Source organism: Xiphias gladius, chromosome 16 (assembly GCF_016859285.1).
Source record: "Xiphias gladius isolate SHS-SW01 ecotype Sanya breed wild chromosome 16, ASM1685928v1, whole genome shotgun sequence".
NCBI lineage: Eukaryota > Metazoa > Chordata > Actinopteri > Istiophoriformes > Xiphiidae > Xiphias > Xiphias gladius.
The window spans coordinates 4,092,447-4,120,049 of NC_053415.1; the positions used below are offsets into that span (position 1 = coordinate 4,092,447).

Consider the following 27,603-nt stretch of genomic DNA (forward strand, 5'->3'; position numbering starts at 1 on the left):
TGACAAGTAGTAAATCTTCAGAGAAGATGGACTTGTTTTGCAGTGCAGTGATGTCAGATATCTCACGTTGCAGGATGACGAAATGCTTGAATGGGTCGGACAAAGTGGCTCATGCTTGCTGGCGCTGTTTATCTGTCACTTGAACGTGACGTGTGCCGTGGTCTTGATTTAGTTATTTTGTACAGCTGTTGTACTGTGTTATTTTCAGCAGCTAGTCACGCGGTGGCCTCTGTGTGTGAGTGCTCGTTGTCTGAACGGGAGGTGCTAAGCTGGCAGTCAGGCTGTCATCCACAAGAAGTGGAGCACCACTGATGTCGCCTTAAACTCCTCTCTTTTCTTTGACTGAAGGTCACTGTAGATTAAAGTCAAGCCAGCCACAAGCACAAGCAAACAAATGTTTCAGAGACGTATGTTTATTTTGCATTTTATATTTTTTTTTAATGTATGAGCATTCTGATTGCATTTGAAATGACTAAAAAAAAGACATAATCTGTATTGTACTCTGATCAACTGCAGGCTAATATGTAGGCATCACAAAGCAAACTGAAAAAGCTCATTAAAGATTGTAGAAAATATCTGATGGAGCATTTGATGTCTTTTGTTTAGCGAGTCCAGTGAATAAACAGGTTTTTCTCATTTTCCCAGTTCCTGATTTTCTACTTTCTCCACACTGCTGCCACCTGCTGACTCAAGACTGCGTTCCAGTAACTGTGTTGCTAACTGTTAGCAGGACTAAGTGGCATGGTGTTGATGTGTACCAATTACCGAGCAGATGATTTCATACACTGTATGTTATGTTGGCTGTGCCCTAGATAAATTACTTAAGTCTAATATCTGCCCTACCTATACACTCAGAGGGTTTTTAAATAGTGCAACACACAGCAAGCGGTAAACAGAATGGAATGCTCTGAAGTTACATTCAGCAAAATCAATTGCAGCCTAGTGCAAAGATGCTATGGAAGCTTACACAGAGATCATACAGACTGGAATACGACATAGAGATTTATACACATGTTGCTAAAACTGGCAGGTCATCAGCAGTCTAATCTGTAAAAGCCACTTGATTTTACCACACAACTGAGATAAAACTAGCAAGTATGTGTATTTTTACATTTTGCAATGCAGATTGCTGCAGTCAGATAAAAACAGTACAGTATATATAACATTTTTCTGCAACCATGAGGAACAAATATTTTGACAAGAAAATTAAGATATACCTTCTTGTTAATACAACTGGCCAACTTTTTTCATTTTAACAAAAAACTTTACATTGTAAACATCATTAGTTTTTCTGGTTTTAACTTTATTTATAAGGTAATTTTGTATATTGTCAAAACAAAACTGTAAAAGGTGTGAGGAAAAGATCCAATCAAAAAGACAGCAATTGAACATTATCAGTTAAGATTTAGAAAAAAGTGACGTGTAATAACAAGGAAAGTTTATCATGAAATCAGCTGTTATAAGTTCACTGCTATAACAAGGAGAAGTGAGCAGATTTGTTTGTCTTTGTCATGATGGCGGCAATATGCTGGCTAAGATTTAAAAAAAGAAAAAAAATGCTACCAAAATAAAGCTTCCTTGTTGCATCCTTGTTCTTAGATTGAAGCTATCTGACATTTAAACACAAAAGGCCTGACAAATTATTGGTGGCAAATCCACCATCGGGATCGCACTGAAGGAATGACAGAACCGTTTTTTAACTTTCTGACCAAGTACTTGGCTTAATTAACTGGCCACAGTTAAAATACAATCAAGAATCACCACTGAGACCAACTGATGAAGTCCGGACCTGACACTGCAGAGTCAGGTCCAGACATTCGGACATTCACATGTCTAAAAGTAGCTCAACGCAAGTGCAGGTATAAAGAGAATGTAATAAGCTGCTCCGCTTCAGCCAGACATACGTTAAATTAAATGTAAAATCATGGCAGAAATTTAAATAAGTCACAATGTTAAACTAACACTTACACAGCTTAAATTATGGAAATTCTCTCATAAGCATAGTCAAACTGAAACTACATGAATCATTCATGTTTCAAAACCGACTGCTCTGCAGCAACTCAAAGTTTGAGCCAAAATCAAATGTAAAAATGTACACTTAGCCTAAAGAGGGAAATAATAAGGGAGGAAGACACTGGATGTTAAAATTATCCAAGATCCCTTTTTTCATACCTGCATATTCCTACTCTGGGTCATAGGGGAGAAGGGGGAAGGCTCTTTGATCGTTCCACCTCAGATTAAGTGCATTTAGCAGTAGAAAGGAAATACAAAGTACAACACATCAGCTTCTGTCACATGCTCTAGAGAGTCTGAGCCCTTAAATTGCCATAAAACTGAGGTAAGACCAGCGAATAAGACACACAATCTGAATTCTAATAGGCAATCTAAAGCGCTCAGTGACGTTAAAACAAACAGCTCAGGTTTTTGATGTGTGTGTGGTGTCTGACGTGCTCACAGCCACACTGAACCAAACTCAAAACTCCTGGATAACCCTGAAGTGGTTCTCAATGGAGGGAGGCTCATCCTCAAAGTGCAGCTTCTTACTTGGACAGGCCCCAAACTCCTCCAGGGTCTTGATGAAGTGTCCGTGCTCACGGCCCACCCAGGCCCGCATGGGGTCGCACACCTCGTAAGGGGTCACGTGGGCGTGAATCGACACTCCGCTGGCGGCAAGTTCCTTCAACACCTGCTTGTCCGTCACCCAGGTCTCACTGCCCCCCGGGTGTCCGCCGTCCAGCCAGTACATGGCCGAGACGCATTTAATAAAAGGAGACATCTGCGGGTCAGCGCGGGCCCCACCCAGCTCGTACACCATTTGGTTCAGCACCACGCAGCCTTTGCTGAAGCCCACCAGTGCCAGTGAGAACCCTGAGGGGATGCCATCAGCGCCTCCTTCTGGCTGGAGGGGGTTTGGTAGGTCGGCTCGCTCCATGCCATGGCTCAGCAGGGCCCTGCAAACAGAAATGCAGCACAGCACACCTGTTACAACATCTGCAGTGCAAACAATATGCAGTAAATCCGACTTTTATGAAGCTCAGGGGGATGTGTTGACACATCAGGTCAGAGTCAATGCACATTTTGTTAAGGCCTCACCTTTGACCGAGTGTCTCTCAGACTATTAAAAAGTGGTTTTGGAGAACAATGAATATAAATTTTCATCACTTCATCATTTTATCCTTTTAGACATTTGCCTGAAATTTTGTCATAATTAGCATATGAATTCTTGAGTTCTAGTGTTTTGTCAGGTCAAAGTGACCTTGACCTTTGACCACCAAATTCTAATCAGCTCATCTTTTAATCCTATAGAATGTTTGTGTGGCAACATTTCAGAGGTAGTGATGGTCTCACTGCCTCTGAAATGTTGCCTCATATCATTCTGTTTGTAACTCTTTATGAGCTAGAAGTGTTTTAACTGGAGAAACAGCAAACCAAATGACTAAACTGATAATGTGCAAAGTGCAAATATTCCAGCAGATTCCGTTCAACGGAACACAGCAGAAAAGATGGCCACAAACCTGAGATGGCGAAACGCTCCAAAGTCTGGTGAGTACGTCGAGTGCTCTGGTGCCCCGAACATGTTGCTCTCCACAAAGTTGTGGTAGCAGCTGAACTTGTGGAGATACATGCGCGAGGCTCTGACCACCCAAACATATTGGTCAGGGAAACGTCGGCCCAGGGTGAAGGCCACCTGCTCCAGGCTCCAGGAGAGCCACTGGGCTCCCTCAGGCTGCAGAGCCATCTCCTCCTGGAAGTTCTAGACAAGCAACACACAGAGTTTTAAAGCTGCAATATACATATTTTATCTTCACATACTGGAATAACATCAAACATGGGATATATAGACATCATCACTCCACATTTGTTTGTGTCCAAGAATATACAGGTCCCTAATCCCCCAGTTTGTCTAAAATTAGCTTTTTAGTACACATCAAACAAAGCTTAACAAGATCAAGTGTGTGTTGTAGCATAAATTTACCTAGCTGCTTTGGTCACTCCTCCATGGAAATACCCTAAAAGTCAGACGTTTGCAGAATATGTTCAATCTTCTCAGTCTGCTGTCAGACTGGTGTATGTGGTCCTGAACACAGACACCCCATTTTATTTATATGGCAACATCACTGTGACAGCATCCTACACCTACAAACACCACCTGGGAAATACCAGGGGAATACACTGTGGGAATCTGAATACTTGCTTAGAAAGTTGCCTAATGAATTGAAGAAGAGGACAATGAACAGATGGACTGGGCACTCAAAAAGCTGCAATAAATGAGGGCAGTTATTGAGTTACTGAAAGTAATTAGGGAGCAAAACAAATGGGGGATTTCGGATCTTCTTTAACTCTGCTATATTTTTACACTTGATTAGCAAGTGCCTCTTCAACCCACTACAAAAAAAAAAAGAAACCAAAAGCCTGTGAGACAGGTCTGTATAATCTGACAGCTGCAGCATTATAGGTTTGGCACACGCCAGAGAGACACCAACACGTCTGTCCTTTAAAGCGTTGACTCAGAACCGCGCACATATTCAGAAACAATCCTTCTCTTTGCTGATCAGCTCTGCAGTTTCCTCACACACAGGAAACCATCACCTTCCTCTGCTCTCATGGGCCCGTCACCAATGATGGTTTAAGGACTAAATATGTTCATTTTGAAGATTCCACATTAAACTGTCTCATTGTTTTTTATTCCCTGAACACCTACCATTTTCTACCATGTAGCTAAGGCAGGTAAGATGACTGGTGATGCTGGCTTCAATTACCAAACTATTGACGGTAGCTAAAAGCGTGAAAATACTGACTGCTTAGGGTGTTTATTCTGACCTTTAATGATATGTTTTTATGGAGTCTGATTCTAGTCATACAGCACACAGTATAGAAATGTTTTGCAGAAGTTATTTGCTACTTTGCATACCTAAATACACTTGCATGCATTCCAACACAGGAAGGCAAAAAAACAAAAAAAAATACTTTTACACTCTTACTTTTAACATACTATATGTCAGCACTGCAAAATTTCTCATAATACTCACTTTACAGTCTGGAGGGTTGGGAAACGTGGGTTAGCAGATACGGCAATACATGGCTAAATATTCTCTGGGTGTCAATAGTGCAATACATTAGCTATACCAGTCTTTATCCAATCACTGACATAATATTTAGTTATTCTCGAAGTTTCCTTTCTTTAGTTTGCTAATAAAAGGAATATGAACAGATTAAAAATGTTCCTGACTAAAAAATGACTGGCTCATATGTACGCCTGTGTGTGTGTTTATCAAACTTGTCAGACGTAATGAGCTTTGTTACAGTTTCATTTCAGTTGCCTAATACATGTTGTGAAACTGAATGCATTTGTAATGCAGTGAATAGATACAGTCTATGACCACTTCCTGGTTTTTCATGAATGATGTTGGTGTATGTTTTCTTCTTTATTTACACGGCTATTTGGATTTACTGAACATGTTGGTCATGCACTATATCACAACGTACTACAGAACTTCCTCACGATACTGTCACTCTAGTATGCAATGGGCTATTGTCAATTATTTTTGTAATTCCAAACCAAAAACTCTTCACATGGTGGAATTCTGGGTATTGTAGTCTGGTTAGTTTCAGTTCCTACTCAGATAAACATGTTGAATTTTATCAAAACACTCTATGCGTTATAGACAGAGCTGATCCCACTCACTGCGGAAGGTGGCATAACTCCACTCATAATGTGCTCTGCTCCGCGGGCGGACAAGTGGACATTGTACCTTTCTTGTGCACTGAGTACTCTGCTTGATACGCTTTCACTTGGCGATGAGAAGTGCTGCTTTCAGTTCAATTTTGCGACTATATTACTGAGCTCTAGACAGGCCTGTTCCCTGATGAAAGTCCATATAAATAAACTTAACTTGATATCAATGTAGCTGAGAGCAGCCCAGCGTGACAGGGTCCAATATCTAGCCTTACTTGTGGAAATCCTCTCTCAGACTTACTCATTTCAAGCTTCTGTGTGATATCTGAGTTCCAGATGTGTGTTATAAAGTGACAGTAAACAATAATTTATGCAGGGTGAACGCCACACTATCACACAAAAGTGGGAAAGAATAATTCTAACGCATCTAGTCCAAGTTGGCTGTCCCACGTATCAAATGACATTGGGCAGTTCATGGTTCCCTGAGTTGTTCTTTGTTCTTATGACAACCATAAGGTGTCACATGTTGTATAAAAGCTCTAAAAAAAAAACCTTTTTACATGTGCAAAATACACTGCAATCACCCTATAAATGTCATATGGCATTTAATGGTCATGTAAGTGAGCCACACATTGTATAGGCCCTTAAATTACTTTTAAACCACCAGCACCAACTCAACAACACAGGAAATCTTAAATGTACGATACATTATTTAAACTATTTCATACATATTTTCTGTGAGTCGATCGGTCTGTCGTTATAGCTAAAGTTTGGTGGAGACTTACTACAAAGTTTAGTGCGTGTGGGCTACACATTTCCACAGCCTTTAAAAAGCCTGGCTGGCTAAAGGGCGCTAGGGGATGAAGAGACCATAATCAACTTAATGCCTTCAGCGACTATCCCACAGACTGTACTTTCTTTAATTAAAAAAAAACTACAACTGTGCAGTAATAATCACTGACAACACTTTACTCGCTCGTCTCAGGTTTGCCGTGGATATCAGTGAATCGAGATGCTACTGTTAATTACTTTAAGTGATTAAAATCATTCAGTCAGGCCGGTCATCATCTTTCTGTGGACTCCCCCCCTGGACAATTTGAGACCCCTCCCAGATCAGTTGTGATCGCAGCCTTCATCCCACTCACCTGAATATCCCCGTGGAAAAACACAACATGCCTGTTATTGCTCCTCTCCTCTGGTTCTGAAGTACTCTGATTGTCTGCGTCAGGCCGCAGGAGCAGCAGGTCGTTAACTCGGCTCGGGACGCAACCGGGCACGGCAGGCAGCTTCTGCAGCCTCTGCCTCGGGCTCCCAGAGCAGGCTTCCCGGCCGGCTGCTGCATGCAGCCCCCGAGACTCAGAGGATGTCGTCGCTGCTACAGAGGTCATTGCTTTTGCCACCGTTATTAGAGGGAAAACCAACGCAACTGTTCGGGTGGATAGCATGGACTCTAAAATAAGAAAATGATTTGGCGTTTTCTTCCTCAGCGCAGTCACTCCATGCTGCTGCCGCTGTTAGCTAGCCGCTCAACTAACGATAGCCTTCTTTGCTAACAACACAACATCACATAATCGGCAGCTCACGTCAAAACATGGTCGGGGAACCTTATTATGTGGCTATAGCCGGAACACTTAGCAGGGCACGCCGTCTTCTCACCGTTGTCTGTCTTGCATTGTAGCAGTTTTAAATGAATTTTACACATTAATTCATTTTGACAGTTTTGGGTCTGTTTTGTCCACGAAGAGGCGCTGTTTACCAAAAACACAGCTACAAGCCGTAGCTGCCAGAGCAAAACTTTGGTATTGGTGCGCCTGTTTTTTTTTTGTTTGTTTTTTTTTACTGGCTCCAGAGATATTTGAGTGTAGAGATGATGTACTCCTATGTACTTCCGTTTTCGACTAGTCCGTCAACCACACCAGACAGAGTCAGACAGTCGAGGGCTAAGGATAAAGAAATGGGGGGGGGGCAAAATAAACATACAAACGAGAAAACAAAACAAAAAAAATAAATACGGAAATGACTACATTCACGAATAAAAACGATATATAAATAACATGTAAGTACATATAAAAATATGCACAACACAAAAGCACATCCATGAAACCCATTATCCATATAGTCCCATCCAATCATCCATATAGGTTGAAAAATGGAGGGAGCCATCTTGCACTGAAGTCTATAATCTTTAGCTACACATGCTAAAATCTGCCTGTGCAAATTTTCGCAGATCTGCACGGGCTAGCAAGCTGCTCCGCTAAAGTTAGTCCTCTGTTGGTGTTTACGCAGAGAAATCATGGGATTGCACGTTTTCCCCATGGCACAACACCAGAGACTGCTCTGCACATGTCCATTCTGAAAGAGAATTCAGTATAACGCAAGTATGACACACTTTATGGACAGATATTTAAGGTTCTATGGCATGTTTTTGACTTTCGTGCCACAGATAAATGTTGTGAGTTAGTTTACACTAGGTTGGACTTTGAACTCGTTCTGTAACAGGACAGACAACACTGAGTTTAAGAATTCCCGAAGGCCACACTGGAAAAGTTTATAAACTATCAAACAGTAGGATTATTAAACTTTAAGATTCAGTCTAAACATACGAAGACTCTTTTCATCTGTTGAAAGGTAACCTAGACTAAAACATATTTCTCAGGTAACACCATACTCTATTCACTAGCCAAGATGATAGCACTGCTAACACAAATGCGTATAGCAACAAACTTAAAGGTGCAGGTGGATTAACAACAAAAAGAAAAATATAATGACTTTTAGTGACTTAGATTTACTCACACTTTAAGTGAGACTATGTAACTTTTGTTGACCACTGTGGCCACAAGTGACACTTATAGGATAATGGTAAATGCTAAAACTACATTTGATAAAACTGGAGAGGGGTCATCAAGTCAAGTGACAGAGCTGTTGTGGTTTCACAGCAACATCCATCTGGAGTTTGCTCACATTAGCCAACAGTAGCCACCATAAGCTACTGGTCATACCAGACCAAGTCACACAGTAGAAGCGAAACCTCTTAAGTGTGTTTCAGTGCTTATCAATTCAGCGATTCACTTCAAGAATTACATAGTCTCAATGTAACTATAGTCTTCATGCACTTGAGCTGACAAATTCATTATCTTGGCTACATTTCTGTCCAAATAAATTTTACTTATAAGTGGAAAATTGTATATTTCTGCCTTTTTTTTTTTAAAACCATTTGTTTAATTTGTTTGGTCTGGTCAGTGCACTTCATGTTTCAGTCATGCATTTGAAGCAGCAGGCTGAGTCATTCGGTGTTATTGCAGTTGCTGTGACATGGCCTCCAGTTCCTTGGGCAGTAGACTGGTGGCTTGTCTCCTCAATGTTTCCGAGGCTCGCAGGAAAGACCTGGTGGAGACTGTGGCCAAGGCAGCCATATACAACACCGAAGGCAAGTGTAACGTTCTTCTGTATCACGAAACATATGAGTAATGACTAAAATTTCAAACTTTGGAATCATCTACAGTTCTTAAAGTAGCTTTCAAGTGCACATGCTCACATTAACCTTTTTTTTTAACCATGAGTGCAGACTACGAATGCCAAAAAACTGCAATTTGATCACATATTTCTTGCTGGGAGCAAATAACTGTGCAAATGTTTCTCGAGTTAAATTACAATACTTTCTTCATCCTCAACACGTTCTCCACCATGATGGCACCAGAAGTTGTTTCTAAATTGAGGCATTTTTTGTAATTATTATACCTCAGGTGTGAGACGAGAGGGGACCACAGTGCTGAACATCTTTAATGATCATGACTACAACCGCTCTGTCATCACCATCGTGGCCAGCACCGACTCTCTCAGTGAGTATTTAATCTTTATGTTTTTTGCTGAAGCGTCATTGGGATATAACATTTTTACCTTCATTTTCCTACTCTGAGGGACAGATAGAGTCAGCTACTTGTGGTAGCACAGCTGCTACAGTAGGGATTCAGTCTGTGTCCCCTGCTTTCCAATCCTCTGCGAGGGAAAAATCCTTTAATAAGCTTTGTCAGGGATTTAAACACAAAAAAATCAGGATCAACCTTTTTTCTGGCAAAGATCATAGTAAAAAGTTTCTTATTGAATGCTCATCCGAAACACAACCTTCTGACAAAGCTGTCAAGGTTTACAGTGGTATGTCCCACACACACCTAAAGACAAATAAATCACCCTAATCTACTACACAAAACTGTGACTTGAAAAGTGACTGCTTCAGAACAGAAGTTTTATTTCCCACACATCACACCAGGACTTCACTTTGATAGTACAGTATGTTTGATGTCATTTTTGATGTATTCCAGGAGAGGCGGTACTGTCTGCGTGCGAGAAAGCCTGTGGGCTGATTGACATGTGCGATCACAAGGGGGTGCACCCATGTATGGGTGCCGTCGACCTCATACCCATCTACCCCCTGGGGGAGGAGGTGCGAGTGGAGGACTGTGCAAAAGAGGCTCAGGGTGAGATGCCATTTGTGTGTGTTAGTGCACTTAGAAATGTGTCCCTGTCGATTGGGTTTTTACTATATTGTATCTGTTCGTTAGCTTTCAGGGCACAGTCAATACTTGAGTCTCTTGTTTTGTATTCTGTCCTGCACCTGCTCGGGACAGAGATGAGGATGTTTTGACTCTACTCAGTGGCACAGATACATTTTCTTTTGCAGTACACAGCTGCAATCTACATTACACCCTGTATGTTTTTTCGGTTTCAAGTCGTAGTCTATGAAACCACAGTAATTTCAAAAGTATCAAAAACTGCCTCAATCTCCCTGATACATTGTGAATGTATATATACTGCAATGAGCTGGTGGCCGAGGATGTGACATCTTTTGCTTCCTGGGCTGTTGATTAGTTTCACAGATTACCAGCTGATTTAGCAGCCATATGTCTGGCTAATAATGAGCAGTAACTTAGCATGTGGCCTGCATGCCTGAAGTGTGCACTCAGCATGCTAATCTGTGTGGGGAGATTTCGCAATAATAAACCGGCTAACTCAGTTACAGTCAGTCTGTATTTATGTACGCATGGAAAAAGTAGTCCAAGTGTCCATATTTTTCCTTTTGTCTGAATTTTAGCCCCTCAGATGTGCTTTCACACTCTTATTGCTCTAGTGTTTCCGAAAGTACATGTGGTGACATGCGCTCCATTTGCTGGTTAACTAACATGTCTGTGTACTTGCCTGGGTGCAGCTGTGGCTCAGGGACTCACAGAGAGGGTCCAGGGCACCAGTGCCTTCCTGTTTGGCTGGGCTGACTCCCCCCTTCAGCGGGGGCTGGCACAGAGGAGGAAGGAGATGGGCTGGTTCAAGAAGACGCCAGACCTGGAGGCACTCAAGCCCGACCTGGGGCCACAGCCACAGAAACGATTCGGTCTCACAGGTGAGCTGGCAGAGAAACCAAATAGTTATATTCCAGACAGGCAGATGTAGGTAAATGTCTGAGCCTGAAAGGAAGGTTAGAATGTCTCTTTTCCAGGATTATACAATGCTGGTGACTTTATCTCTGTATTTACACAACTACAGCCTGACCACAGGCGATGTCTCTCCTCTATATGGAGTTTTTTTAAGGGAAAAATCTAAACTGATCTAAACAATTTGAGTGCTGCACCTTTTAATTCAATTCAATTCAATTTTATTTATTTAGAGCCAAATCATAACAGGGGTTATCTCAGGGCACTTTTCATGTAGAGCAGGTCTAGACTGGACTCTTTATAGTTATATTTACAGAGACCCAACGTTCCCCCATGGGCAAGCACTTGGTGACAGCGGCAAGGAAAAATTGCATTTTAACAGGTAGAAACCTTGAACAGAACTCGGCTCATGGTGGGCTGCCGTCTGCCCCACCGGCTGGGTTGAGAGAGAAAGAGAGAGAGAGAAAGAAAAGGGGGGGGGTGGCATAGTACAGAAAACGTATAACATAAAGATGTGTAACAATAATTAGACTAATAATAAAATTAATAATTATAATAATATGGTGAATAATAGTACTCATAAACTAAATAATAATTATAGCTATTATTCTAATTAATAATAATAGATGATAATCATAATATTTGAAGCAGTGGGTGTTGAGCAGGATCATGGGGGCAGTAGGGGGTTTGCAGTCACAGATCCAGACTGCAGCACCAGGGGCAGAAATACCTGCAGAAAGCGACAGGAGGAGAGAGGAGAGAGACGAGAAAGCAGAAAAGTACGGGAGAGGGAAGAAGTCAAGTTAGTAACTAGGATACGTTCCTACATTACAGTACAGATATACCTATGTAAATTGAAAGAATTATAAGTTGTTTGAATCCTTTCTCCTGGCCATATTGACCATGAAAGTATCCCTTTGTTGCCCAACTCCTCCATTTTTCATATTCCTCGGAAAAGTGTATTCCTGAAGTACCCCCCCAAATGAGATATGTGCAAAACAGCCTACTATTGAGCTGCATTTTGACACAGTAGCATTAGAGGTAAATCATGTCAATACTTACAACACTATTATAGTAACACTAGCAAAACTAATCTGTTATTAACTCCCTATCAATGCTCTGTGGCTGAAATTGTAAACATCCATGCATCCGTGTTACCTTTGGTTCAGGACATTTTATCCAAAGAGATTATTTAAACTATAAATGAAAAATGTCCCGTGAATCAGTATTAAAATGGAATCAAGTCAAATGACATAAAATAAGCAGAGCTTATCATAATACAAAAGCATGGAGTAGTCACATGTAACACCAGCAATGAACCTACCAGGACAAAGATTATTAGTGTGTTGAAGCCTAAAATTAGCTTTGGCTGAACGTGAGTAGCCACTTTATAGCACACTAGGAGAGAACATTCCACAAATAGCTTTTTATCGTACATATGGCATGTACCATAAGGACTGTTCTGGGAAAGACTTGAAAGAATCTTGGATTACCTGCGTCCATATTGCTGTTAGGTCATTTAAATTTGTTAATCTTACAAAAAACCTTGCCAGTCATTGCTGGTGTATTTCTTGTGCTCTTTCAACAGTGTTTGATAGACAGTTGTTTGTTTGGTTTTTTAAAATCTTCTTAAGACACTAATCGTGTCAGTCCCTCAGAATCAAAGAGTGACATTGTCTCTCTAGTCCGGCTGTTCTGTAGTGTTATTTAAACAGGTTTACAGGAAGAAATATATTGTAGGAGTGGCAGAAATTCCAACAGGTGTAGGATTAATAAACAAAAATGCAATGCAGTTACCACACGTTGCATTTTGATGAGAGGCTGATAATTCTTGACCTGAGAAGGTCTTTATGTCTTGCTTGTACAGTCACTGATTACATTTCTGTTATTCTCTGAACTGAAGTGCTCTAACAATAGATGAAAGCTCCAAGTACACACTCATTTACTGGAGCTGCTGAAAGCAATTCTGAGAAATGCATTATAGCACTTACTGAAATACAGGGAAAAGACACAGTTTGAGGGGCAGTGGGTACAATAAAAATGTAAATTACATTTCCTCAACGAAAATCAAAAAGAGAGGATGTCTAACAGTTTGTAAGTGTTCTGTAGCTCTACATTGGCTAATGTCCTGCAGGTGTTGGGGCCAGTCCATACGTCATGAACTGCAACGTCACTATCAACACCCGGGACATCGCCGTGGGACGAAGCATCGCCACAGCCATTAGAGAGTCGACCCCAGGGGGACTACCAGGGGTGCAGGTGCTGGCTTTGCCGCATGAGGGCGCTGTGGAAATTGCCTGTAATGTAGAAAGCGTGAAGGGGAGCCCGCCTAGCCACATGACTGCGGGTGAACCCTGGCCATCTTTCAGCATCAATGGAGAGCCATACTGTCACGCTCCAGCTTCCCTCATCACAGCAAGGGTCGCAGAGCTGGCAGGGAGGCAGGGGGTTGGCACAAAGGGCACGGCGTTGGTGGGGTTCACTCCCCATGAGTGCAGGGGCTTAGCAGAGTTAGCACTTTCTCAAGGGATTGCTGAGTTCTGGAAGGAGCAGCGAAGGATCCGTATGTGAAAACTAATTGTCACCTAAACCTGTGAAACCTCAAACAATCTCTGTTTAATTTCACTTTAACTATCAAGACAACTGACCATTTGTTAAACCCAGCACCACTCTGTTACCATTGCTGCATCTGTTAAGCTTTCCACTCTAGCCCTGCACATATGCAGTTTACAATTACAGTTTACCACTCGAAATTCATTGTGGTTTTTAGCTTATTAACTAATGACATGATTGCAAGTTGGTTAAAAACTCTGTCATCAGATGACTTATAGTATTTCCAGCTGACTTGTATTAAAACGAGAGGCCTTTAAAAAGTTCTTAGATATGCATGTGATGGCTACATACATGATAATATGCTAATATAATGCTACTTTTAGCCTCCATAGCTTTAGACTCAGTTGCATTATATTCGCATGATATCATGTATGTAGCCATGTAGCCATCGCAGCCTCAGCCGCGCTCAGAATCCAAAACTGTTGGCAAATGGTCCATTCAACTGTTAGTTTAATGCTCCTTTTAATTGTGCATTCACAGCATTGTGAATGCACTAATTATTCAGTTTAAACTGGAACCTGTTTAGTGGCATTGTTCAGAGTATTTCACATAATTTACTCAGAGATTAATGCTCTACTGTTGTTACAATGCTTTACTGTTGTAACAGTTTGATCACGAATATTTGCATATAACAGTAAATAAATACTCGATCAGCTAAATATCTCTTTCCTGGTATTATTTTCATGAGGGGGGTCAAGTTAAACCGAAGGAAACATTTCCACATCCTCTATAACAGACCTGTTATAGAGGCCTTCCTAATCTGACACTTGAGGTAAAAGAGATTTAGGTTTTTAATCTGAATGTCTTCTCTACCCAACCAAGACCAAATCCATAAATCCCAGTATACCGTCCTCCAGAGTGGATTTTGATTTTTTTTTAATGTGTGTGTCATTTCCTGTTTTGAGCAAACTGGACACTTGTGTTTACTGATGAGTTTCTGCTGATGACTCTTTTCCCATCATTTTCCATCATCAGCCTTGCCATGCATGACTCTGTGGGAGGGTAACCAAATGCGTGTGAAACAGCTATTTTTTTCATAAGTCATGAACAAAATCTTCACGAAACATCCAGCACTTTGGCAGCGTTTTGCTATTACAGTGAAACTTACCAACGTGTACAAGTTTGGGGATTTATAATTTTTATTGCTGTTTTCGACCAAAATATATGAAACTAATACTTTCTTGTCAATTCTATACACAGTGTGAGTACATGATGCACAGGATTAACCATTTAATAACATGGAGGCGAATTTGGCCAGAGGACAGGTCAGGAATTAACTGGGGCGAGATGATTCCACTCATTTCTTACATAAAGCCAGTATAATGCATTAAATAGCAGCACATGCATGGACTAAGGAGGTATGGACCTGAGTCATTAGGTAATAATAAGTTGTACTATACAGATGTAGCACAAAGGCAGACTCAGAGCAAGTCTTATAAGCCATACAATGCATCATAAGATGATGATTAATTTCATTCCATATGTAAAGGAAATTAGTGATTCCATTGCCAGTAACTGTCTAATCTGCATACAGAGTGAGTTCTAATCTGTTAATCCTTACACACAAACCAAGGTAGTATGAATCACAAAATCTTCCAGTCAGACTGGTATGCTTTAGCATCAGTGTCTGATGTTACTATCCTTTCATTACGTTGTGTCATTTTTTATTTTTCTGCATTTGAAGTTACGTAAGGTTGCCCTTTGAGGCAGAAGCTGTGTAATTTTCACCAATGTGTGCGCCCTTCTTTTGATAAACTCTCTTACTGTGTGAACATTCATTCTTTGTATGCCATCCAGCTGAGGCTCTTAGTCACACAAGCAACGCAGCAAGCTTCAGTGCAGCTTCATTTCAGCTTCATTTCATCCGTACATACATGACTCTGTCCCTTTCTCTCTCACACGCAAGCACGCACACACACACACACACACATACATACATACATACATACACACACACACATCCTTTCTCTTTCCTCTCTGCTGCCTTCCTTTCTCTTCTGTATCTAGACACATGCACACACATTTAATCTATGGATGGCACACACGCACTCACACACACACACACACACACACACACACACACACACACACACACACACAGCCTTCCAGGCTTGGGAGCATCAAGGCCCAATCTAGGTCACAGCATAAGCCCAGAGGTATCCTGGTCTCCACACACACCCACACGTACGCACATTTTTAAATTTGCGAGCGAGATCGCATGTCTAGCATATAAAATCCATTTTCACTCAACTACTTTTCCCTCAGCTAACAGTGAAAAGATTTTCATTGTGACAGCAGACACCTCACATCCCAGGAAAAATAAGACTATAAATAAATTAAGTGGATTTCATATTTTCCAAAAATCCCCTCTCCATTTTCATTTCCTTCCCCTCCCTCCTGAATAACCTCATTGGTTACGTGACTCAGTCTAATGGCTCTTATGATCATCACAAGGCTATCATTTCCTTGATGAAGTGCACTTTGAGATCCTTCTAGAGCACACCACTGAATCAATATCCATTTAAGAGACACTTTTCCGACCTAACCTAGATCTATTTTTTGTGTGAAATCTGCTTGAAATAAAGACATGTACTGTATCTTTCTTTGTGCTGCCGCTGCAGTTTATGTGTATCCTTGCAGCAGAAGCACCAAAGGATGCCTTTGATATGACTTAGCCTGAAAGCGAATGAACCGAGATGCAATCGTGTGTCACAGCACAGAAATAGAGGAGCTTATTTCTTTACATCAGTCTCCAGTCTTCTATAAATATTCCAAAGCTCTCTGTTCTCTCTCTCTCCCGCTGTTTCTTTCTGTCTTTCTTGCTGCTTTCTCTGTTCTCCCCCCCCCCCCCGTTTGTCCATTTTTCCCCTACACAGTGTCTGCCTCCCACATCTCCCCTTTTCCTTCTGCTCTTGTCGTATAATGTACAGAAATGCGTCTCTTGTCTGTATAGAAAGAGGTAGTAGTGTGAAGTGGGAACAAAAAGACTCCTGTGCTGAATATCATTTCTGAGCCTGAAGGGTTTGTTTTTTTCCCCTCTGTCAATCCTGCAGGGCTATTTAGTTATGACAGTGATTTTATCACATCACATAGAAATCACCACCTCCTTGCCTTCCTTACTGTACTACTCCGCAGGTTTCCACCAATCAAGTCTAGTGTGATGGTTAATGACAGTCATTAATCTCATCTATGACAGCACAGATGTTTAAATCTAAATTAGGGACATTTACAAGGAAAAGAGGCCTAGCAGATTTTATCTAAAGCAACTGCCAGTTAGACGCCGCTATGTGAGCGCACTGTGCCATCCTCCCTAACCTATCAGTGTCGGATGTAAGCATGCCACCTATGAAGTCAGCAGTCCCCAACCCCCACCCTGAACACATGTTCAACATCCTCTGGGCACAGGCTGAGCAGAGCACTGAGACACAGCTGAGAATCAGAGAGGGAGAGAGAGAGAGCAATGAAGTGGAAATATGAGTGAGCGTCAGAGAAAGACAGAAATAGAGCGATAAAGCAGTGTATTAAACAGGCGGAGAGAGGAGGAGGAGAAATAGTGACGGTCTTTCACTGAGGCAGGCGAGGGTTCGTGGAGACGAGGTTATTTTCTCGTAGCAGAAAGCTCTCGTCGTGTGAGGATGTGAGGACCCCATGGATTTGCTTCGATCTGAGTCTCAGTGGAATTCATTGCATCTGGTTCCAAAACAGCTGCAGACAGAGGATGCTGGATTCTAGGATCCATGTGGGCCTGTGATGTCTTCACTCCCCCCTGTAGCTATCTTCTTCCCCGTAAGGATGGCTCCAGCAGTACTGACCCAGATTGTGGAGTCTTGGCTGTTCGCTGTGGGCTGCTCCTTGGTTGGTCTGTGAATGTGATGCAGACGAGACATGCTCTACACCACAGCAGAGACCGCTCAGCCTGCTGCCTCTGCTGACATCTGTCTCCGTGGATACACACAGCAACCGTCAGGGTAAGGATGCACTGCTCTGACCTGCACACTTAAATGTCAAGCTGATGGATTTGGATTGTGTGTGTGTGTGTGTGTGTGTGTGTGTGTGTGTGTGTGTGTGTGTGTGTGTGTGTGTGTCCATGTGCTTGTAAAAATCACTACAACCATGTAGATCCAGTTTCTGTTTTACACACGTGCCTGCTCCTTCTTGAATACAAAAACAAAAAAAATATCTGGGCTTTTCCTTTTAGAGGCTTCACAGAGCACCATAGTGAGGCTGCAATGATGAACTAAATGCCATATTGTATGCATGCAAAATGCAGAATAGCTCCATGTATAATATATAACCTGGGAGATATGGTGAGCAACAAGTAAATGCCCTTCCCCCAAAGTACGAAAGAAAGTAGGCTAGGATGGCACAGGCAGAGAAAACCTGGATAAATAATTTATTAAAGTCCTTTTGGTTTCTGAAAGCATTTGCCTTTAGTCTGCTTGGAGGGAACAATGGACATGCAGCTATTTGTTCCCCCATACTAGGAAGGATACATTTTTTTCAGCTGGATCCCAAATGAACCAGTCTAATGAAGACAAAGTCATCCTAGTCAGTTCCTCCTAAGTGTGGTCAGTGCAGTTTAGTTCAGCTCAGGTCAGCTTAGTTAAGTTCAGTTTGATTTTATTCAGCGCCCTCAAAAACTTGATAAGATACATCACAGATCAGCATGTCTTCTACCATGAAACAGAGGAATGGGTTTCATTTGACGAGAGACCAGACACATTTACCAGAGGTCAGACAGAGGTCAATTTTTTAGCAAAGGTCAAAAAATGTCTCATATCATTTAGTAATTACACTCCTGTTGTATGATGGCGAATGTAGAGTGCTGACTTTAGTCCTTTCACTTCACAACTTGGATGCTGATGTGGCAGCTTAAGAAAGATATTTTTAATTCCAGTGTCGTTATTTAAAAAGTTGACTGATTTGAGGAGGGAGTATTGGATATGATTTAAATATGGGGAAATTACCCACATTTCCAGCCAATCTCTCCTGAAAGACGTTCATACAGTTGCACTCGGTTGTTCACATGATAAGTGACAGAATTAGCTGTGTCAAGAATGAGAGCTAGTGAAGTTCAAATCCTGGCTCTTTCCTCACCTCCACACAGCTGGCCAATCGGTGTGAAGTGAGTGCGAATGTTGGAATTGTCAGTTTCGGAAAGTTACAGAAATGGCTGGACACAGCCCCACTAATCCGATTTCGCAAAGTTGTGGGGGGAGGCATTTCCAAAGCTATTCGATCATCTGACAAGTAAAATGGCAGCTTATAGCTTTACAAATGCGTTACTCATCTCACAATTTTAGAATTTTTGAGACCTTAATTGTGTTATCTATAGGCTATAACTATTTCTTCAGTTTGTCCCTTTTAGTCAGTTTATTCAGTAGACTTTAATGTACTTTAACTTTTACATAGTTTTTACTGATTCACCTCTATAGGTAACGCATTCAACACCTTAGTTAGATACTCAAAACTCACAGCTAATGAAACAGCATACTGGCATACTGCTGGCTAAGTTGGTGTCTGGACCAAACACCACATCATGTTTGCCATCTTAATGATGGGATCAGTGTTCAAATCTTATATCTTATTGCAGTCTACAAAATGCCACCAGCACACGGCTAATTCTGGGCCAGATTTTTCTGTTGTGTATACACTCACCGAGCACTTTATTAGCAACGCCATATTAATACTGGGTACAGCCTCCCCTTGCTCTCAAAACAGCCTCAGTTCTTCGTGGCATGGATTCCACAAGATGTTGGAAACCTTCTTTTGAGAATCTGGTCCATGTTGACATGATCACATGATTTCTGCAGATTTGTCAACTGCACATTCATGCTGCCAGTCTCCTGTTTTACCACTTCCCAAACGTGTTCTACTGGATTCAGGTCTGAGGAATGGGGAGGCCATGAAGTACCCCTAAGTCATCGTGTTCATGAAACAAGTTTGAGACAACTTTTGCTTAGTGACATGGTACGTTATCGTGCTGGAAGTTGCCATTAGAAGATGGTAAACTGTGGCCATGAAGGGAAGCACATGGTCAGTAACAATACTCAGATAGGCTGTGGCATTGAAACTACGATTATCGGTATTAAGGGGCCAAAAGTGAGGCAAGAAAATATTCCCCAAACTATTACACAACCATCACCAGCCTGGACTGTTGACGCAAGGCAGGTTGGGTGCATGCTGTTGAAGCCAGACACCTACCCTACCATCTGCATGCATCAGCAGAAATCCAGATTCGTCACAGGCTACGTTTTTCCAGTCTTCAGCTGTCTCATCAACAAGGTGTGTCCGTCCACAGAACTGCCATTCACTGGATGTTTGGGGTTTTTTTTCACACCATCCTGAGTAAACTCTAGAGACTATTGTGTGTGAAAATCCCGGCAGTTTTAGAAATACTCAAACCGGCACCAACAATCATGCCAGTCAAAATCACTGAGATCCCATTTTTCCCCATTCTGACGTTTGATGTGAACATCAACCGAAGCTCCTGACCTGTATCTGATTTTATGCATTGCACTGCTGCCACAGGATTATTTGATAGTTGCATGAGCATGTAGGTGTACAGGTGTTCCTAATAAACTGCTCAGTGAGTGTAAATTTGCCTTCCTTAGTCATGTCATTGCAAACATAGCATCTCCTGAACTGACCTAAAGACCATCCACTGAACTATCCAGTAATTACAAAAAATCTGTAGTTATAAATTTTAAAGGGGTTTGACCACCAAGACGTGTCTCATGCTATCATGTACCGGAAGGTATTAGCTTGGCTACAGTATGTTTGTGTAGGTGTAGTACTATTGACAGTTGTAGGAACAGCAGTGTTTCCAGTGATTGCCATTGTACCAGACGGGTTATCCGACCACTCATGGTTTCTTAGCTCAACAGAAAACCGCAGCAGAAAGAGTTAACAGGAGATGTGGCTAAATAGAGCTGACGCAAATGTGACAGCTGGGAATTACAGTGAAAAAAGAAAAGTGAACAACTAGGCCCTGTCCCTCATGGCAAATAATTACCACACAGACTCCGACCTATCACTACTGTAACTACTCCACTGATATGACAGTTAGTTTGAAAAATAAGGGTTTGTTAATTCTCATAGTCTTGCCTCTGTTACTGCTGTGTGACCTACACTACAACATCCAACCTCACTCATCTCCCCAGCAGTGCTGTGATACTTTGGCGTCAACTGACTTATTCAAGAGTAGAAGACATCTGGAAAGTATTATTGTAGCAACATGGATAACCTGACCTCAATGAAGAAAAAGCCTTTAAACAGTACTGGATGTACAGTAGCTCAGGGAAAGGGGATAACCATTGTCTGTAGCTGCATTTACTTCATGTTTGGTGCGTTGAAGCAGATAGCCTAATGCATTCGATTGGGAGACTGGATGAGGGCCTTGTGCAGCCACATAAAAAGGGGTCAGCAGTAGCCTAAAGGTTAAAGAAAGGTTTTTACAGGGAAGGCTATCGCTGGAGTCTCGATATTGGTCAGAAAAATGTGGGTAAAAAGTGAGTGATGTTCTCTTTCAGAAGCCATTGTAGAGAAGTTTTTAAACCTGCAGTAATCAATATTTTTGAAATTAACATAGAATCAATTTTATGGAGATTTTTTAGCCTCCATTAGCCCATTGCTTTGTGTGCAAAGAAATACGATATGTTATAAGCCACTCTTATTAACCTCTCGGCAGCTGTTCCAACAAAAGCGCTCAGATTAACCCGCTGTATGCTAACTGCCCAACACCAAATGGCAGACAAAATTTGCGACCAGCTAATGAATAAAGCTGAGCAACTATGAAGAGAAACACCCTGTTATTTTTCTTAAACGTTTGTGGAGACCAAACAAGAGCTAAAAGGACAGTTTATTTCGGACTTACATTCATCCTGTGACAAGAAACACAACTCCAAATGAATTCAAAATTTCGCTCTGTCTGCTTGATATGTAAATAGGCCGGTTTTTTTAGGTAATACATATTGTGTCTGTCATCTTTTTTTGATGTTTTTGTAATAATATTAATACTATATTTTTTTAGGTAACCTTTTTCTGTTACATGCGATGGAACACTAAAACACCAGTATTTACCTAGGGTTGTGGTGCAGTCACATTCCACAAATGAGTGTGCTGATCGGTCTGCCAGGTTACACCTCATTGTACAGTTGACACTGCCACAACCTTCCAACAACATCCAGGTGAAATCCATTTGGCTTAGCTCTCTTCTGCCAACATATCTGGCTCTTTAGCTGCTAAATGCTGCACTGTGTTCACAAGCTAATCACTAACTTACCATCTGCAGTTTGGTGCTTAGCAGGTAGTGTACAGTGGATTAGTCACAAACTTTGCCAGCTGGTGCTGGCACATAGAATACACTGGGTTTATAAGAGCTTTATTGGCTGCAAACGCATGCCCAATTTATGTGAGTAGGTCAGACTGAACTAGTCACTATATCTGTGAACTATAAGACCAAAACATTTAGCTATCATCCAACATTTAGTTGGATGATAACTCTGTGCTTTTCTTTCGTTGTTATTCAATATTTTTTATTATACAGAATTTTGTTATTGGTCAGGTGATAGTCAAAATACAGTTTTAAAGACTTTGATGACCAGCAGAAAAAAATCTGATTCTGATAAATTTACTCTAAAACTATTAGTGTTGACCTCCCCTAGCATATACAGTGTGATGTTAAGTCTAATTAAAATGTTCAGCAGAATGGAATTGAGAAAGCATGTGTACTTAGCTGAATCATTCCCTGAATAAATAAAAGTTAAAATCAAAAACAAAATCTGTAATAAATAGCTCTTCATCGAAGACTTAACTTGACTGTTCCATAAAAATTTACTGCAGACTCAGATTAGAGACTGGAAACGACAGAATGGTAACAGCTTTACAGTGAGTTAGAACCTTTGCAACATCAAGGATGCATAAAAAATAGATTGGTGCTAAAAATATCTCAGCCAAGGACTATTTATGGACTGGAAGCAGAGAGGGATGCATAATATCTCCATGTTTACCAGATCAATTAAAAACCTCTCAGATACTGGCCTCATTTAGATGGGTTTACGAATAACAGTTTCAACACTTTACTGGCTGCTCGTGATTGTAGTGATTGCGGCTATTGTATTATTTGTTTTTTTTGTTTTTTTGTTATTATAGCATCTATGCATACTCAGAGTTAACAAATCTGTCTTTTATGAATTCTGACTATTCTTAGCTGATACATAGTGTGATTATTTATTAAAAATGTTCTTTCAGCCATCGTAACGTCATGCCTCTAAGGATGGCAATGTTGGTCTGTCAGTTGTTGTCCACCACTTTGGTCCAGACTGAAATATCTCAACAAGTATTGGATGGATTTTATATAGACACTCAAAGCCCCCAGAGGATGAAGCTTACTGACTTTTTCATCCCCTGACTTTTCCTCTAGTGGCATTTGTAAAATAAAAATCATTACAACTATTAAAGGGATTGTCATAAACACTTGCTACAGATATTGAAACACTCTGGAGATTCAACTGTTTTTGGTTATCTGCCAAAATTTTCACTTATTCAGTGAAATATATCAATAATCCAGTTGATGGATTATAGTCAAATTTTGTACAGACATTCACAGATTCCAGTCAATGAATCCTACTTTGTTCATGATCCCTTGATTTTTCCTCTACTGTCACTGAATGATTAACATTTTTGGTTGTTATTGATATATCTCCCCAACTATTGATTGGATTACTGTGAAATTGGATACAGACATCCATGTTCACCAAAGGATGAATTGTGATACTTGTAATAAATTATAATTTCAATTTGTCAAATTTTTTTATGACAAAATATCTGCTAAAATGTCATCCCATTACCCTTTGTGTTTAGTGATAATTAACAAATATCAGAATGCTAACATGTTACATTAAGATAGAGAACATGTTAACCATTATACCTGCTAAACATCACCTGATGTGAGCATCAGTTGAGGTTTAGTAAGCATTTACCTCAAAGCACCACTGTGCCTAAGTACGGTCTCACAGAGCTGCCAGCATGGCTGTAGACACCCCTAGACTTGTTGTATTCACGCTATTAAAATGCCGTACATGAATACAGTGATGACAACCCTGGAAACAGTCTTAATATTTTTGTGTCTACTTTAACTAAGGGCTGTAATTTACATGTTGTGCCATTAACAATGAATTTTTAAAAGAAAAGTACGAGAATTACAAATTTACTGGCCAAATGTTAGCGCACATAAGAAGCTAGGTTTCACAAGTGGGACATGAAACCTACAATGATAAATGAAGTAGTACTTTTTTTTTTTAGGTATTCAAATTGTAGTAGCCCACTGTAGATGAGTGGTAGCAGTACATAGAGAAGTATATAAACTAAATAGTACAGAAAGACATAGAATGATAGCAAGAAAGAAAATAGGTTTCATATTTTCACAACAATCTATGAAAGTGAAGGATAAAAACTGTACTTAACAAAAGCTATTGAATACACAGAGTTCTTTATTCTCCTGGTGTACTCATTGTAAGTTGTGTGGGTTAGAAGCCTGAGCTTGAAGTCTAAAAGTGTGCTCCAAGTTTCCTTTTAAATCTACATTTCCTGCAGCACTCATTTCCCAGTGCGAGTTGTATGGTACAGTCACAGGACTGGCTCGCCACTATATCAGCAGGATGTGATTTGAGGGAGAAGTATGTATTTATTAAATACCCAGGGGGGCGAAATCTCAGCAAGGTCCTGTCCTAATTCATTCCAACATCAGTGCCAGAGGCTTAACTGCGGCCCTGATTATACCAATTTACCCTCCCACCCACCCAAAAGGAAGACATGTAATTACACTATTTACACTGGAGTGCTTTCCTCACTGAAAGGTCCTCAAGTAAACACACGCCAGCTTTGTTTTTCTTCTGCATTGCAGTATTGTGATCGAAAAGTATTGTACACTTTCAAATTGTCTGTCTCGGTGGCACTGATGGAGAGAAACATTAGGCTATGAGAATAGCACATTAGGATATGTAAGGACTGTAATAGGGGCTCTTATGGTGACTGAATAATGTCATCTACTGCGAGTGCCGTGATCAGTGTAGCTTTGTTACATCACAATCAGATTACAGTTGGAACTGCAAAATGTAGTATAGCTGATTCAGATGTGTTTGTCTAGACCTGAGAAATCAGTACTAAATAGAAAGCTAAATTGCTCTACTCCGGGTATCTACTTGTGAGGGATTTTGACCACTTTAGCAGATGATATTGCCGAACACAGGTTTAGGCGGGTAATTGTTAACCTGTAATAGACTGAACTCAGAATATCTAAATATAGAAGCAACTCTCTTCAAAGACTTTTATACAGTGCCAGAGAGCGTAATGAACGGCTGCTTAAAGGAAGAAAAAAATGAACCAATGAGGATCAAATCCTCACCAGTTTGACAACACAGACTGTATATCACATTTAGAAAAACACAGAGTTCAAGGAATTGAAATGAATAGATAAATATTTTGGGAAGTCTTGGTTATTTGCTGTCTTTCTGTGAGGGAGATGATTCATATCTATGTCAAGTCGTGCTGAGCTCCAGTTTCCAGAGACACTAAACTGATGAACACATGATTAGCTGGAGATAGTTTTACAGTAGGAATGTATCAGCGTGAAAATATTCTGACAATGTGAAGGGAATCTCTGGCCGTGATGAATCTACAGAGAATTATCAGCTGAATCTGCAGCTCCCCTCGGCTTCATGGAGCTTTACAGTGAGTTTCAGCTCATTGTTTAGCTGTCCAACCCACAACACTACTGTTTTGGTTCACTCTTCGCGCTCTCATAGTGCCGTGTTCAACTACAGCGGGCAGCTGCTTTCAGTGAAAAGGCTGTGAAAGCCACTGTCCACTACCTGCTCAGCAGCAAACAGCAGACAGACACAGTTAGTGACCAGTTCTCTCTGCGATAACAGTTTTGTTGCTTTGTTAGTCAGACCGTTCTTAATTTTGAGGCAGCTTCCATTTTACTCCACTTTGGACTACTACACATCTACATTTCAGGGGGAAGCATACTTTTTACTTAACTACGTCTATATAAGGGCTAACATGCACTGATGCACATCAACATAAACTGTATATATGCATTAACATACGCATGTTACCGCCTATTATCTGCATAAGTTCTTCTCTCTTATTGTGTAATTTTTGACTGTGGTTTTGTTTTCTGGAAACACTTTGTGTCACTGCCTACCTCCTTTATATTTATATCTTTCCCGTGAGTGAACATCTTTATTTCCCTCCTATTGAGATGCATGAATGAATGAAACCTACCAATGCATGTAGTTTAGTGAAAACAGAGCTGACATGTGTTGGTGAATGTTACATTTGTACACTGGCCAGATCTTGTCCAAAGAACTTTGCATCGCTCCGTGGATGGAGTTCACGAATAGAGACCCTTCATAACTATGTGCATTTACAGTAGCCTCTTGTGTTCTATGTACTTAACATTTCCATACACCCCCAGGGAAACAGAGAAAAGGCTGATCTCTAGAAAAAACATCACCATGAGTATATTTAAATAGGTTTTGCTCCAAATGAGATACCCACTGTTTGAGAAATGAGACACATTACAAAATGACTTCCAGCACAAAGTGAGTATTTACACGGATTTATTCTAACATTCTGTGCAGTTACTTGTGAAAAATAAAATTCTCATCAGCCTAAAAAAATTACATCTAAGCAGAGCCTTTCACTCAAGACCTTCACAGAACGAGACATAAGATATGTTTAACAAATTAGAAACATTTTTCCAGACTTGATCATTTTTCTTTAACATGTACGTTGAGTGTGGTGTTTTCATTTCAAATAGATGTATTATCTGTGAACAGAACGTCATGTAACTCATTTAAAGGTACCATATAACTCCAGCAACACCAGCGGGCTGAGGTGTAATCGGGCTCTTTCTCTAGCTCTCCTTTTAGTGTGGCTCGATGGAGCCAAGGTAAAACGGGAAAAAAAAAATCTTAAAATGAACAGGCATACATATGAGGAAGCAGGTGATGAATTCGGATGATGAAAGGCTACAGAACAAAATGAATGAAGAACTCCATCTACTGGCCAAGTGTTGAGAAGCACGCTCATATTGACACACAAGGCAACTGGATGTAACTCTTGTATCTTTTAAGAACAGCCTAAGGATGTCAGAAAAAAGCTGATCAAAAATCATGCATCCTTAAGGCGTTTATCAAGTGTAACTAGATTAAAACTTCTAAAGAAAATCAGTTCAAGCACAAACTTTAAAAGATTTCCATGAGAGTAGCCACATACGGACAACACACGTCAGAATTACTTTCAGACCATTTCATGTGGAAATTGTGGAAGTGAACAAGATGGCTCTTAATGTCATGATAAAGTTACAAAAATCAGGTAAACTGATAAACGGTCCATTGGAACAACTGTCAGAAAAGGCCTTTTTTCACAACATGAAATTTTGACTTGTCAGAGTAGGAAAAGTACAGGTGTTACTAACAGCATCAAGGATGGCTGTGTTCTATTCAGGTGTCCCAATAACCCAGAATGTTCAGTACAAGGACACTGGAACTGAAACACTTTAATTGGAATGCAGCCATTGTTAAAGTTTTTCCTACCGTGACACGTTAAAACATGTGCTGTGAAAACGGCCTATTCAGGTTTCTCTTCTGATAAACTATATTTAATCTATGGACGTCAGAAAAGAAAGTGGTATGCTCAAAGGATAAATCTTAAAATGCACTGAAGAAACCAATGGGGTGCTCCTGGAAAAAGAAGCGTTTAAACCTTCAAAACAGGATCTAATTAGGAATTTACCATAAAAAGCCTTCATTCGATACATACAGTAGCTACTTTATGGGACTGGTGGACATGTTTCTTTTCTTAGAAAGGAAATGTGTA

General features: G+C 40.7%; 3 protein-coding genes across 7 annotated transcripts in view; 2 read left to right on the forward strand and 1 right to left on the reverse strand.

Moving 5' to 3' along the window:
• Window positions 1–410: 410 nt before the first annotated feature.
• Window positions 411–7,529, reverse strand: c16h2orf69 (chromosome 16 C2orf69 homolog). Of its 2 annotated transcripts, XR_005709157.1 has the most exons (4): window positions 6,823–7,529; window positions 3,516–3,754; window positions 1,824–2,951; window positions 411–1,789 (listed from the first exon to the last, which is right to left on the reverse strand). XR_005709157.1 is itself a non-coding variant. In XM_040149397.1 (3 exons), exons 1-3 carry the CDS (start codon window positions 7,120–7,122, stop codon window positions 2,474–2,476), a joined length of 1,017 nt encoding a protein of 338 aa, XP_040005331.1. In that variant the 5' UTR covers window positions 7,123–7,529; the 3' UTR covers window positions 411–2,473. The 2 variants fall into 2 exon arrangements, 1 of the variants encoding a protein (XP_040005331.1); XM_040149397.1 differs by having other exon boundaries at window positions 411–2,951.
• ftcdnl1 (formiminotransferase cyclodeaminase N-terminal like 1) lies at window positions 6,925–15,614 on the forward strand. Of its 4 annotated transcripts, XM_040149394.1 has the most exons (7): window positions 6,925–7,060; window positions 7,905–8,055; window positions 8,980–9,104; window positions 9,421–9,516; window positions 9,997–10,152; window positions 10,881–11,069; window positions 13,235–15,613. In XM_040149394.1, exons 3-7 carry the CDS (start codon window positions 8,990–8,992, stop codon window positions 13,669–13,671), a joined length of 993 nt encoding a protein of 330 aa, XP_040005328.1. In that variant the 5' UTR covers window positions 6,925–7,060; window positions 7,905–8,055; window positions 8,980–8,989; the 3' UTR covers window positions 13,672–15,613. The 4 variants fall into 4 exon arrangements, with proteins under 4 accessions (XP_040005328.1, XP_040005327.1, XP_040005329.1 ...); XM_040149393.1 differs by lacking the exon at window positions 7,905–8,055 and having other exon boundaries at window positions 6,960–7,060; window positions 13,235–15,614; XM_040149395.1 differs by lacking the exon at window positions 6,925–7,060 and having other exon boundaries at window positions 7,839–8,055.
• A 1,269-nt stretch (window positions 15,615–16,883) lies between these two features.
• The window catches only part of LOC120801613 (nck-associated protein 5-like), a 36,415-nt gene continuing 25,695 nt past the window's right edge, over window positions 16,884–27,603 (forward strand). The window contains exon 1 of the mRNA XM_040148765.1: window positions 16,884–17,681. The gene's annotated coding sequence lies outside the window, so the exon portion shown is untranslated. The remainder of the gene's footprint in view (window positions 17,682–27,603) is intronic.

Coding starts and splice junctions, on each gene's coding strand:
- ftcdnl1 (XM_040149393.1), top strand. CDS start 7,041: ATGTCGTCGCTGCTACAGAG. Junction 7,061..8,979: donor ATGTCGTCGCTGCTACAGAG/GTCATTGCTTTT, acceptor GTGTTATTGCAG/TTGCTGTGACATGGCCTCCA. Junction 10,153..10,880: donor CTGTGCAAAAGAGGCTCAGG/GTGAGATGCCAT, acceptor GCCTGGGTGCAG/CTGTGGCTCAGGGACTCACA.
- c16h2orf69 (XM_040149397.1), bottom strand. CDS start 7,122: ATGCTATCCACCCGAACAGTTGCGTTGGTTTTCCCTCTAATAACGGTG. Junction 3,755..6,822: donor TTTTCCACGGGGATATTCAG/GTGAGTGGGATG, acceptor TTGCTTGTCTAG/AACTTCCAGGAGGAGATGGC. Junction 2,952..3,515: donor GGAGCGTTTCGCCATCTCAG/GTTTGTGGCCAT, acceptor TTCTGTTTGCAG/GGCCCTGCTGAGCCATGGCA.